At 37.1% G+C, this 15,264-nt stretch overlaps 1 protein-coding gene across 1 annotated transcript in view; it reads right to left on the bottom strand.

Annotated features, from left to right (window-relative positions):
- LOC150086963 (pancreatic triacylglycerol lipase-like) overlaps window positions 1-15,264 on the bottom strand; it is a 169,269-nt gene that overhangs the window by 77,385 nt on the left and 76,620 nt on the right. Inside the window, exons 3-4 of the mRNA XM_090372338.1 lie at window positions 10,829-10,937; window positions 2,081-2,197 (exon numbers count right to left, since the gene is read on the bottom strand). Of these exons, the coding sequence (XP_090228464.1) occupies window positions 2,081-2,197; window positions 10,829-10,937 (226 nt within the window). The remainder of the gene's footprint in view (window positions 1-2,080; window positions 2,198-10,828; window positions 10,938-15,264) is intronic.

Here is a 15,264-nt window from a genome sequence, read left to right on the forward strand (position 1 = left end):
GTGCTTGTTACCACTACAGAACACTACTATCTGAGGAGGAACCAGTTCATCCTGAAACTGGCTGTCGTAGCAGTCTCATCCTTTAAAAAATTGGCTGATTAACCTTTTGGTGAGGTTATCTGTTTTAAAGTAGTAAAATACCAGGGCAACTTGTTGCAAAGTCAAGTTCTTTTCTAATGTAAGAATTACAACATTGCATTGTCTATGTATTTTAAACTGTTTTTGTGGCCAACATGATTTAAAAGACAAACTAGTACTGCAAACATATTATAAAGAGAGAAATTTTACCCTATTTTTGAATGGATTCTTAAGTTGATAGTGATCATTGATATGAGTAGTGGACTGCTTTCTTAATATTTCTGGATTTTAAAATATTGATTTTTTTTGGTAAGATGTGCCAGTTTTTAAAGAAGTCTGTAAAGTGCTGGATTTTACAGAGTTTAGAAGAATAAGACTTTTGCTTACAAAATTCAACCAATTTATTGTATTAGCAATTAAAATATTAGGGGAATATTTAAACTCATGCTACAGTACAGGTAATATGTTCAGAAATTTCAATGAGAGGCAGTTGACACATTGCTAGGTTGATTATATTGTTCAACTGGAGCATTAAAAACTGAACCTGAGCACACCGTAGGACTAGTACATCTGAATTTGCAGATAGTATCTAGTTTAATTTTAAGTAATTGCTGCATCAATAATTCCTCCAGTTCATTCAGTGAAGATAGTGAACTGCAAATCCTCACACCACATTTTAATGCAGCCCAAAGATTTTAAATGAGTTAGTATTCAGTATTAAAATAGCAGGACGATGTAAAGAAGCAATGCTCATAAAGCATCTGCCATCAAAAAAATAATAATAATATAAAAATGCAATCAAATAAATGTATCACTAGTATAATGTTTATATACTTAATCTAAATATTTTATCTAATCATTCTTTTAAAATATTTAAACTCTCTTGAAACTTACTCCTTGTTGCTGTCTAGCTAATATCCTTTCTAGTAAGTTGATATCTTCCCTGATATGGTGACACCAAACATGCATCAACTATTCAAGGTGTGATTTGACCATTGATTTCATAATGGGATAATTATTTCTTTATACTGCAAAACTTCCCATATATAATATCACACTGAGAGTTCCCTATGCATTGTGCTTGCAGCCTTACTGTACTGTTGAGTGAACCTCTCATCACAGTGAGTTACAACTCTGATTGGCACATTTTGGCTTATGCTGTCCTTGTGCCCTTAAACACCCATACCAACACAAATACAACTCTGAGGTCCTATTCATTCTCAACAGGTTGAGTATGCTACCATATTGCACCAACTGATAATTCAATTTACCACTAATAACCCAGATGCAGACCCTGACATTTACTATTATGTTTAATTAATGGTTTTTAGTCAAGCTGCATAATTTCAGACAAGTATAATTTCTCTAAGTCATATTACAGCATTTCCTTGTTCTTACTGTTAACAACCCTTAACACCATAATTTCATCAGAAAATTATGACAAATTTTAGTTTGAGTTTTAAAATTCATTATCAAAAATTAAAAAAACAAAGGCACCAACACAGTACCCTGACAGACATAACAATGGTCCATTCGGAGCAATGATCATTTATAACCACTCTTTGCCTTCTACTAGTTAACCAACCCTTTATCAGCTATAGCACCATAGCCCAAATGGAAACTGCTTGGACTTATGCACAAGCCCTTGTGATATCTGAGTAAATTATATGTGTTATATTTTGCATCAACTTTCTTTCTGGCTATTTCATAAAGCCTTATCAGCTTGGGCAAATAGGATCTTTCTTTAACAAAACCACGTTGTAACTCATTTATAATATCTTTCTTGTTGATGTGACCTTACATTACATTTTTAATCAAGGATTCCATTATTTTTGAAAACATATACTTTCTATACTTGACTTTTAATGTCTACTTTTAACTGGGAAAAATTAATTGGGTTACTAGACAAGTGTAAAATTTCCATAAGAAAAAATTAAAGCTACATTAACAGTCACAGTCAAAGAGGAATTTTAGAAATAAAATATTTCTCAAATAGTCTTACCTCCATTAATGATGCTTCCACCATCTGTGTGAACTATATCAACAAACTGTGCATCAGATCTATCTAGCCTTACCATGGCATCAGTATACTGAAAGTATGGTTCAGCAGGGTCCAGACCTAGTAAATAGGAAAATAAATCCAACAAAAGTGCAATAATCATAATTGATAAATAAAAATTTCTTTCAAGTTCAAAATTTAAAATTGTGTGTAAAATTTAAATTTACAAAACTGTAAAATGAAAATTTAAAATTTTCACCCCATACAGTACAGTGCTAGGGGGGGGGAAGAGGTACATAAACAAATCCAAGACAAATAATTATTAAGCAAACTCAGTATTTACAATTCAAGAGTCAAATAAGGTTACAAAGTAACCTTATATAGTAACTGGAATAAAGATAAAGATTTTAGTCCATTTATAGCAGTCAAGTAATTCATTCATATATGCTTGTTCTGTAGGCCTTGGCACCTCCGTAGCCATTTGGGCAGGAGCAGCAGTGCGTAGCACACACTTCTTGATTAGACTGGGGTTCAAGCCCGTGCCCACCAAATAAGGAGAATGCAGAAAGGTCAGGGAATGACCACCACCACATATCCCCGGAGCAATATGGCCTTAGTTGTCAATGCTCCTAAAAACCAAATAACAAACAACAAACTGTAGACCTTGTCTTCACATAGCAGTTCACTATTAATTTCTATGGTGTTGAGGAAATAGAAAATATTCTTAGCAATATATGCAATAGGCTCTGCAAGCTGGGCATGAGCATTATAATCATATTTCAATAAGTTCACTGCCCTTGAATCCTGAACCTTACATTAGCTAAGCAGCAAGAAATGCTTTCACTATCTCCAGTGGTATGTAACCTTTACACAGCACTTGAGGTTATAACTTGGAAATTTGCTATTGTTAAAAGAAATATCCTTACACTCGCAAAACTATTGGCAGGGAACCTAGATATATCTAACAGCAATGCAGTGGTCACCTTCCCACAGAGCAAAATGAGCCGAGTTCATCAGCAGCCCCACTACATGCAAGGCTTTATTAACTTATTAATATTAAAGAAATCAACAGCAAATGATGCAAAACATGACATATAGCTACTGGTACACTTGACATTTGTGGTACCTCACTAGGCCAGTGTATCTGAGGACCAAGTTCATCTGATAATTCAGATGCAGTACCAAAATGATGGAATGTGCCAAAATGATAGTGCTACACACTATCATTTTGTAATAGTGGGTAGCACTATCACAAAATAGTAGTAGTAGTAGTAGTAACTGTAGCATGTGATGCAAGAAAGCAAGCTTATGTAACATCAGCCAAAAAAAAAAAAAAAAATTCACACAACCATTCCCTCTAAATGTTTATCCAGTTCCTCCTTAAATTTATTTAACCTATCAACTTCCACAATGACAGATGGAAGTTTGTTCCAGCAATTCATCACCCGCTGGCTAAAGGCAAATTTCCGCACATCTATTCTACATCTGTCCTTTCTGAATTTGAATTTATGCCCCCTTAGGTTTGTAATCTGAACAAGTAGAAGAATCCCATCAGAATTCAGCATGCTCAACCCATTCAAGGCCTTATACACCTCAATCAGATCACCTCGCAGGTCTCTAGTCTCCAGCTGCTGCAATTTGCAAAATGTGACACTATCATGTGTGTAACCTTATATAGCACTGATAGTACTACACTTGGCAATTGTACAGAAATGATGTACATCATCTCTCAGTGGCTTGCATCATCATTGAGAACATTGCCATCGGAATCTGTGGGATCATCGGGGGGAAACAGCATTAAAGAAGCAACTCATTCTGCTTATTTGTGATTAATCTGCTATTGGTAGCACACTTTTAAAGTTACTGTTTTACATACAGCTAGGTCACATTTTCACGAAGGATGTATTTGGAAGAGTTTCTAAATACACCCTTCCAGCAGAGTATAGTATATAGAGAAGATTACAATGCTAGGTCAATCCATTACAGCCCAAGCTGATAATATTTGTTTGCTGTTAGCCTGAATCACTGCTCTGACACAACATGGCAAGGTAAAAAGGGAGAGAAGCAATAATGAACTATTATTGTTAAAAACCTATCCGCAATGCCTGAGATCATTCACTTGTTGGTTAGCATTAGAGAGGCATACGATGCAAGAAAGCAAGCTTATGCAGCATCAGCCAAAAGAAAAAAAAAAAAAAAAAAACACTCCCATTTCACCCCTCCATTCATTCCAAATGCCTATCTCCAGCTCAGCTTATATTTATTTAGGCTATTAACTTCCGCAACAAGAGATGAAAGTCTGTTCCACCAATCAACTATCTTCTGGCTAAAGGTAAATTTCTGCACATCTATTCTAAAACTGTATTTCCTCAATTTGAATCTATGCCCCCTCAGGTTCTTAATCTGAACTAGAGGAAGAATCCCATCAGAATTCAGAGCTTGCTTAATCCATTCAAGGCATAATACACCTCAGTCAGATCACCTCGCATGTGCTTACTCTCCAGGCACTGCAATTTGCAGAACTTAAGCCTTTCTTGGTAAGAGCACCGTTTTGTTCCCCTCACCAATCTTCTTGCCCTTCTTTGTACACATTCTAGCAACTCTACATCCTTCCTAAAATGAGGCCTCCCAGACCTGTATACAGTACTCAAGGTGTGGCCTGACCATTACCTTGTACAACGGGATAATCACCTCCTTGTCTCTGCTAGCAAAATACCTGTATATCATTGGCAAATCTCCATGAGATGCTCTGGCAGCCCGTCTCCACTGCTCAGAGAACTTCATATCTGACTGCACAATTATTCCCAGGTCTTTTTCATTCTCCACCTCCCTGAGTGTAGTACCACAAGTTGGTACATTTCTCTTGAGTTACTGCTACGGATATACAGTACTTTTCATTTGTCAATATTAAACTTCAGTTGCCACTTCTCAGCCCATCTTCCAAATTTTTCTAGATCCTGTTGCAGTAGCATACTGTCTTTACTGTCGTTAACATCTGCAAACTTGGACATTAAGCCTGATATACCTTCATCGATATCATTGATGAATACACAAAACAACAATGGGCCCGGCACCGAACCCTGGGGAACTCCACTAATAACATTCGTCCACGAAGATCAGTGTCCATGAATTACCACTCTCTATTGTCTCCCACTCAACCATCCCTTTATCCATTGTAGCATTGTAGCATCCCTTCATCCTTAATGCCATACCACTCCAATTTGTACAGCAGTCTTCCATGTACAACAGTATCAAAAGGCTTTCTGAAATCCAAGTATATGATATCAAAATTATTTTTTGCATTCTGTGACACATCATTAGCATTAGCATTAGTAGAGGCATTTGATGCAAGAAAGCATCGAAAGCATAAATAAATAAAAAATAACCACTTCCACTTCACTCCTCTGTTCGTTCGAAATACCTGTCCAGCTGAGCCTTAAACTTATTTAGGCTATCAACTTCCACGACAAGGGATGGAAGTTTATTCCACCAACCAACCACCTGCGGGCTAAAGGCAAATTTCCTCACGTCTATCCTACATCTGTCTTTTCTCAATTTGAATTTATGCTCTCTCAGGTGATTATTCTGAGAAAGAGGAAGAATCCCATCAGCATTGAGCATGCTCAAACCATTCAAGGCTTTATACACCTCTATCAGATCACCTCGCTGGTGCCTAGTCTCCAGACACTGTAATTTGCAAAACTTAAGCCTTTCTTCGTAAGAGCACCCCTTTGTTCCATTCACTAATCTTGTTGCCCTTCTCTGTACTTGTTCCAGCATCTCTACATCCTTCTTGAAATGAGGCCTCCAGACTTGTATACAGTACTCTAGGTGTGGTCTGACCATTGCCTTATACAAGGGAATAATCACCTCCTTATCCCTGCTAGAAAAATTCCTATATATCATCGACAATACACCATGAGCTATTCTTGCAGCCCATCTGCACTGCTCAGAGAACTTCATATCTGCCTGCACAACCACCCCCAGGTCCCTTTCATTCTCTACCACTGTCAGTGTAGTACCACAGAGTTGATACGTTGCTCTGGGGTTGCTGTTTCCCATATGTAGTACTTTACATTTGTCAATGTTAAACTTCATTTGCCACCTTGAAGCCCATCTGCTCAACCTTTCCAGATCCTGTTGCAGTAGCATAGTGTCAGTAGTGTCCTTGACAACCCTGCCTACCTTTGTATCGTCTGCAAACTTCGACATTAAGCTTGATATACCATCATCAATATCATTTATGAATACAGAAAACAATAATGGACCCAACACTGAGCCCTGACGGACTCTACTAATAACATTAGTCCACGACAAGCAGTGTCCATTGATTACCGCTCTCTGTCTTCTCCCCCTCAGCCACCCCTTTATCCACAGCAGCAATTTGCCTCCAATGTCACACTGCTCCAATTTGTGCAGCAGTCTTCCATGTGCAACAGTATCAAAAGCCTTTCTAAGATCCAAGTATATAATATCCAAGTTATTCCCTGCATCCAGTTCCTTTGTGACTACATCATAGTATCCAATCAAATTGGTCAGGAAAAACTTCCCCTTAACAAAACCATGCTGTGTCCGAGAGCTATGACTGAAGTCTTGTCTAGATGATCCTGAAGTGCTTCTTTAACTAGAGCCTCCATTAATTTTCCAGGAACAGAAGTTAAACTAACAGGTCTATAATTATTTGTGTCGCCCTTTGATCCATCTTTGTGAATTGGTGTTACATTTGCACTTCTCCAATCCATGGGTACTTCCCCTGAGTCCAAGGAAGCTCTCATAATTATGGCTAAGGGTTTGCTTACTTCCTTTGCTGCTTCCTTTAATATAACTGGATAGATCCCATCCACCCCAGGTGCCTTTCTTGTATTTATCTTCAACAATTTCTCCTCCACTTTATCTCAGTTATTACAAGATTCTCTAGCTTACTGCCAGAGTTGAATACACCTCTGGCATTCCCCTCGCTGAATAACTCCTCATGTGTGAATGTCGATGCAAAATATTCATTCAGTTTGTTAGCTACCTGGGCAGGATCATCAGCAGTTGACCCATCGATATCAAGTGGACCAATCTGATTCATCCCCTTCCTTCTAGAGTTTACATAAGTAAAGAATTCTTTGCTGTTTTTCTTTACATCCCTTGACAACGATTTCTCATAATCTGCCTTTGCCTGCCTAACCTCCTTTGTAACTTGGTTACAGGTCAACTTCTATCTATCATAGGCTTCTGTGTCATGTGTTAATTTGTATGTATCCCATGCATGTTTCTTCTCTGCCATATGTCTCATTAGTTCATCTGACATCCACTTAGGCCTAAACCTTGAACAATATTTCTTAGTTGGTATGTAAAGCCTAGTAGCTTCCAAGATAAGTTCTTTGAATGCTTCCCATTTTGAATTTGCTGTTGGTAACATCATCAGTTGATCCCACTGTATAGAATTTAAATACTGTCTCAGTCCATCGTAGTCGCCTTTACGAAAGCAATGACCCTTCCCTTTACCCCTAATGGTAGTTACCTCTTTGAGTAAATCCCACTTCAGCACACTGTGATCACTGCCACCTAGTGGTTCATTTATCTGCAGATTCTTAATGCATGAAGAATCACTACTGATAATCAAATCAAGAGTATTACTCCCTCTAGTTGCCTCCCGAACATGCTGATGTAGAAAACAATCATCCAATAAATCCAAAAATGCCTTGCTAGTGTGTGAGTGACCAGCCCCCTAATTCCAGTCAATATCTGGGAAATTAAAATCCCCCATTATAAGACTCTCTGATTTACTGGCCCATTCTATTTCCCCGTACAGTTTCTTATTATGCTCATCAGAGTCATTAGGCCTATAGCACACTCCTACTCTCAATTTTGATCTCCCAATGCTTATATAACACCAAACTGACTCAACACTGCACTGTCCAGCAATGTCGACTGGCTTCACTTCCTTGGATTTTATGTATTTCTTAACTCATAGCATAACCTCTCCTCCCTTCCTACCCTGTCTATCCTTTCTGTAGACATTGTACTCCCCAAATTCCAGTTCTGAATTCTTATATCTGTGTGACACCATGTCTCTGAAATCCACACAATATCTGCCTTTGATGTTTTGAGCAATACTTCAAATTCATCAAATTTATTTACTAAACTCCTAGCATTGGTGTACACGCAAGTATACATGCACCTGTTCTTTTTCTTAGCTACCCTAACACAACCTATGTGTTTATTTGTACCCCAATGATTCCCAGCAGTCTCTGAACTATCCTGCATCTTATTTTCCAGGCTGCAGCTCATTCCAATAGAAGCAGTGCAAGAATCACTTTCACCTCTGCCAGTGGTTACTGTTAATCTATTAATCCTTGTATCCCCCCAATCTAGCAGTTTTCCAACCCACCTAACACTGTCTCGATAGCATCAGCATCTTAGTATCCAATCAAATTGGTCAGACAAAACTTCCCTTTAACAAACCCATGTGTTGTCTTAACTATTACTGCAGGCTTGTGTAGATGATCCTGGAATGCTTCTTTAACCAGTGACTCCATTATTTTACCCAAACTACAAGTTAAACTAACAAGTCTATAAGTTATTTGTGTCACCTTTTGAACCCCCTTTGTGCAATTGGTGATACATTTGCACACTTCCAGTCCACGAGGCCCTCCTCTGAGTGCAAGGAAGCTCTCATAATTATGGCCAAGGGTTTGATTACTTCCTTTGCTGCATCCTTTAATATAAAAGGATAGATTTCATCCACCCCAGGAGACTTCCTTATGTTTAACTTCAACAATTTCTCCTCCAGTTTGCTCTCAGTTATTACAAAATTAATTAGCTCTCTGTTAGAGTTTGATAAACTTCTGGCATTTCCCTCCTTGAATAACTCCTCATGTGTGAATGTAGACGCAAAATACTCATTCAGTTTATCAGCTACCTCAGCATGATCATCAATCTGATTTATCCCTTTCCTTCTAGAGTTCACATAAGTAAAGAATTCTTTGCTGTTTTTCTTTGCATCCTCTGCCAAAGATTTTTTGTAATCTGCCTTTGCCTGCCTAACCTCCTATGTGACTTGATTACAGACTATTTTATATGTGCCATAGGCTTCTATGCCACCTGATAATTTATATGCATCCCATACATTTTTCTTCTCTGCCATGAGCCTCATTAATTCATCTAACATTCATTTAGACCTAAACCTTGAACAGTATTTTTAAGTTGGTATGAAAAGCCTAGTAGTCTCCAAGATTAAGTCTCTGAAGGCTTCTCATTTAGAATTCAATGTTGGTAACATCATCAGTTGATAACACTGTATAGAATTTAAAAACTGTCTGAGACCCCCCGTAGTCACCTTTAGGAAAGCAAAGCCCTTCCTTCCTTTTACCCTTTATGGTAGTTACATCTTTAACTAAATCCCACATCAGTACATTGTGATCACTGTCACCCAGTGGTTCCTTTATCTCAAATTCTTAATGCATGAATAATCACTGCTGATAATCAGATCAAGAGTATTACTCCCTCTAGTTTCCTCTTGAACATGTTGCTGTAGAAAGCAGTCATCCAATAAATCCATAAAAGCCTTGCTAGTGTGCGAGTAACCAACTCACAAGTTCCAGTCAATATCTGGAAAGTTAAAGTTCCCCATTATAAGACATTCTGATTTACTGGCCCACTCTATTTCTCTGCACAATTACTCATTATACTCATCAGATTCATTAGGTCTATAACACACGCCTACTCTCATTTCCCTTTCCTAGTGCATATGTCACACCAAACTCACTCAACACTGCACTGTCCATCCATGTCAACTGGGTGCACTGCCTTAGATTTTATGTGTTTCTTAACTAACAACATGACCTCTCCTCCTCTTGTATCTTGTCTATTCTTTCTGTATACATTGTACTCCCCAAATTCCAATTCTACACTGTTTATATCTGTGTGATACTGCATCTCTAATATCCCAACGATATCTGCCTTTGATGTCTTGATCAGCAATTCAAACTCATCAAATTTATTAATTATACTCCTAGCATTGGTGTACATGCAAGTATACATGCACTTGTTTCTACTCTTAGTTACCGTAACACAGCCCATGTATTTACTTGTTTCACTATGACTCTCAACAGTCCTGGAAATCTCCAGCACCTTGCTTTCCAGGCTTCTACTCATTCTAATAGAAGCAGTGAAAGAATCACTCTTGCCTCTGCCTGCAGCCACTGTTAACCTTTGTTAATGTATTCCCCCCAAGCTAGCAATTTTTCCGACACACCTAACACTGCCTCGATAGCATCAGCAAATATTCTTGCGCCCTTTCTATTTAAGTGTATCCCATTCCTGTAGAAGCAGTCTCTCCTGTCAAGAAGCACAGACCATGCTGAAAAAAATTCTACCTCACCTTGCACAATAAATTTCACATTAAATCTCACACATTAAAATTTCCCATTAAATCTCACATTAAATTTCACATTAAACACTTTCACATTAAATCCTAACTCACAACTTTTTTCTAACATTGAAACCAACCAATTTCAACACTCATTGGTTGGTTGTTGTAAGGTTTCAGGCACATCAGCAATTTTAGCCATATTGCACCATGAGAAGTCCTACAAAATAGTGAGCAGTATGCATTTTGCAATAGGTTTATTTACTCACTGTTAATTTATGGGAGCCAGAGGGTACAAAATTTTGATTTTCCACTAGAATGCCTAGTTACAGTTGTTACTGAAACTAAAGTATGAAGACATTACAAGTGAAATTTGTTTTGCATTGTCTTACCTGTAATTCTTCCTAGTCCAGAAATTCTTCCTCCAATGTATCCTGCAATATGTGCTCCCAGGCTATGCCCAATAATGTGGATTTGATTTGATGTGATTTTGTAATGTTCCTAGAAAGAGAATTTGAAGAAGTGAATATTTGAATTTTCACTGATAAAGGAAATGAAAAAAAAAAAAAAAAAACATAAATAATGCTAAAGAACTTTTATTTCAGAAATAAATAAAGTGCTAACCAGTCCCCTCAAGATACGGGTCCCACCTGATTAGGAGTTACAATTAAGTTTTTGAAATTAAAATAAATAGTATGAATCAGAGCTGTAATGCTCAATACGTTATTGAAAACGTATTTTCAATACGTTATTGAAACGATATTTTCAACGTTATTCAATACGTTGTTGATATTAATATTTGTAAAATAATAAGAGGAGTTTACCTCAATATAGTACGTAGAACACTTCCGTATGATACTCTCCAGAAATTAAAATGAAAAAGTCGAAAAACTTACATTAGAGTAACAAATAATTAAAAACCAATTTAACATAATTAAAAATCAATTTAATGCAATTAAAAATATTAAAATCAATTTAATGCAATTAAAAATATTAAAAAGAATCTAATGAAAATATCCAAAACAATTTTCCTTCCTTGATCGTTTAAAAAAATCGTTAGATTCTTTTTAATATTTTTAATTGTGCTAAATTGATTTTAATTGTGTTAAATTGGTTTTTAATTATTTGTTACTCTAATGTAAGTTTTTCGACTTTTTCGTTTTAATTTCTGGAGAGTATCATATGGAAGTGTTCTACATACTATATTGAGGTAAACTCCTCTTATTATTTTACAAATAGAAATTAAAATAAATAGAATTTGGATATCATGATTTCATATTTTCTCTAAAAGTGCCATAGGTCTACATTAATAGAAGATCATCCGAACGGTTATGCAATGTCATTTAGTGAAAGAACTTTTATCTGAAACTTTGGATTTTGCCAAATTTATTCAACAATTGATGCGGGAAATGTTTGAACAGGAGCAGCACATATTTTATTTGAATATGTTTATATGTAAACGGATGTAGCAATATGTTCACCTCTTGTTCCTTATTATATGCATGTTACTTTTTGTTGTTATATTAATAACAACAAAAAGTAACATGCATATAATAAGGAACAAGTTTCTAAAAATGCTTCTTTTAGAAACTGTTAGTCATTGATGTGTTGCAATATCAACTATAATTATACTCCACCAAACATAAACCACAAACTTTGCATTTTGTTTGAAACATGAACAACTATTTTGGTTTATTAACTACCCTCAATTTCTTATACCTGTCATTGGTCAAGCAAGGATACTTCATTGGCAGAGAAATCATCAGAAATGACAAGAAATGTAGTAAATTTATAATTTACTATAATTCACATTTGAATCTGTTTGCCAAGTGGGTGTAGTTTCCATTGTCTGCCACTAGACTGCATAACAACCTGCACTTTCAGTCTCTGAAACTGCAGCCACTACTTTACCTAAATGGCAATCTCAGTGGGCATCAGCAGCTCCTTAGACCCTGCTCATTATAAATTGTGCTGATTTCGAATTTGACAACCAGCTGACACATGGGCTCTGAAAATAAGAGCAAATATGAAGATCAAATTAAATTGATAATTATTTTTTAAACTTTCAATAACTGGTGGTTTATTTTTCAAAAAAATTGTGTGCTGAGCATGCATAGCGGAAGTTAAGCAAAACTTCTTTAGGTGAACATTCATCACTTGACCGAGAATCACGTATTGACTGTATGAATGCCGCAGGTGACAAATCTGCATGAATGGGAGCCTCGGAGATATCAGACGTTACATCACCAAATCTAGTTTCAGCAAGTGCTGTAGCATCAGATGATATTTAAAACCATTTGACTTCAGTAGAGCCGGAAATCACTTTGTTCTTGAGAGAGCCATGACAGCTGTTACAGGCCGGCATCTGACTTACATCCTCATTTGGAAATGCTGTTCGAAGAAGATCTCAAGCTGCTACAAATCTTCACATCCTTCTTGAACCAAAGCCAATCACACACAGAACAGACTGAACTGAAATCATTATCCAGGAATGTACATTCGAACTGTACACGGATGCTTCGGTGTTACTTAAAATCCTGTTGCTGCTCCGACTGTGTATTATACCTGCTATAAAATACACAATCATTCAATTAATCGATAATTGAATGATTTGATGGGGTACTTCTGGCAGTCGGTTTTGGCTTCTTTGCTTTTTGTTTATGGCTGGGCTTCGAGGACTCTTCATCATTTTCATTTGCAGTATAAACTTCCGTGACCCCTTGTTCCAAAAGGCTCTGAAGATGTGGATGGACCTTCTCCAGCTTCTTTGCTCAACTCTATTGCATGCTGTAATTTCTTCCTCTGTCAAAACAGCTTATATCTATTTTGGAGGTAGCTTTGGTGGTCGCATTGCATGTATATGTGCTCTATATGCCTTATAATGCTCACTAGTCTTTGGCATGTTAAATTATAAATTCTTTTCTGTTGAAATTTTTTATTAAATACGGTGGAGAATGATGAAAGAAATAGCATAGTGCAATCAGTAGGGGTAGTGATTGGGTCGTGCATTGCTCGTGCCTGGTAAAATGGTTGGGGGGATGAATCATTTTCATTTCGTGTCGCGTTTTCTTGGTGAACACTATAACAAAATACGGTTCACTATACGATATGTAGTAAGCGCCGGTTATTGTGATCGTGTTTACGAATTGAATTTTAATTCAATTAACAGCAATTCTAATAAGCGAAAATAGGAGGATAATATTCCTCCTATTTTCGCTTATTATAATCGCTGTTAATTGTTAGAATCGTAACGTGTGAGTTAATTGTTTCAGGCTATAAAAGTAAAGATATAAAGCACAGATTTACACTTTATTACCTTACCAATTAACAAAATTAAATGATACGTGAAAATTGGAAGAATATTTCAACATATTAACAAAATAAAAAAAAGAAAGAAAGGTAACCACACTGGGTATTCCCAGGTAGTCACTCTTCCAATTACTAATTGGGCTTAAAGCTGCTTAACTTCGGTGATTGCATAAAAACCGGGGCATTTAGCCCTAGTACGATACTTAGCTGTTGATATACTTAAATAGAAAGGGTGCAAGAATATTTGCTGATGCTATCGAGGCAGTGTTAGGTGGGTCGGAAAACTGCTAGCTTGGGGGGAGACAAAGACGAATAGATTAACAGTAGCCACTGGCAGAGGTGAAAGAGATTCTTGCACTGCTTCTATTGGAATGAGCAGAAGCCTGAAAAACAAGATTCAGGATATTTCAGAGACGGCTGGGAGTCACTGCGGTACAAGTAAACACATGGGTTGTGTTAGGGTAGCTAAGAACAGAAATAGGTGCATGTATACTTGCGTGTACACCAATGCCAGGAGTTTAGTAAATAAATTTGATGAATTTGAGGTATTGCTCAAAACATCAAAGGCAGATATTGTTGGGATATCAGAGACTTGGTGTCACACAGATATAAGGAATGCAGAACTGGAATTTGGGGAGTACAACATCTACAGAAAGGATAGACTGGATAGGAAGGGAGGAGAGGTTATGCTATTAGTTAAGAAATACATAAAATCCAAGGAAGTGAAGCCAGTGGACATCGCTGGACAGTGCAGTGTCGAGTCAGCTTGGTGTGACATAAGCATTGGGAGATCAAAATTGAGAGTAGGAGTGTGCTATAGACTTAATGACTCTGATGAGTATAATAAGAAACTGTACAGGGAAATAGAGTGGGCCAGTAAATCAGAGAGTCTTATAATGGGAGACTTTAATTTCCCAGATATTGACTGGAATTTGGGGGCTGGTCACTCACACACTAGCAGGGCTTTTGTGGATTTATTGGATGATTGTTTTCTACATCAGCATGTTCGGGAGGCAAATAGAGGGAGTAATACTCTTGATTTGATTATCAGCAGTTTTTTATCTGCAGATTCTTCATGCATTAAGAATCTGCAGATAAATGAACCACTAGGTGGCAGTGATCACAGTGTGCTGAAGTGGGATTTACTCCAAGAGGTAACTACCATTAGGGGTAAAGGGAAGGGTCATTGCTTTCGTAAAGGCGACTACAATGGACTGAGACAGTATTTAAATTCTATACAGTGGGACCAACTGATGATGTTACCAACAGCAAATGCAAAATGGGAAGCATTCAAAGAACTTATCTTGGAAGCTACTAGGCTTTACATACCAACTAAGAAATATTGTTCAAGGTTTAGGCCTAAATGGATGTCAGATGAACTGATAAGGCATATGGCAGAGAAGAAACATGCATGGGATACATACAGATTAACACATGACACAGAAGCCTATGATAGATACAAGTTGATCTGTAACCAAGTTACAAAGGAGGTTAGACAGGCGAAGGCAGATTACGAGAA

Source organism: Mastigoproctus giganteus, chromosome 4 (assembly GCF_048544385.1).
Source record: "Mastigoproctus giganteus isolate SK-2022 chromosome 4, ASM4854438v1, whole genome shotgun sequence".
Classification (NCBI taxonomy): Eukaryota; Metazoa; Arthropoda; class Arachnida; order Uropygi; family Thelyphonidae; genus Mastigoproctus; species Mastigoproctus giganteus.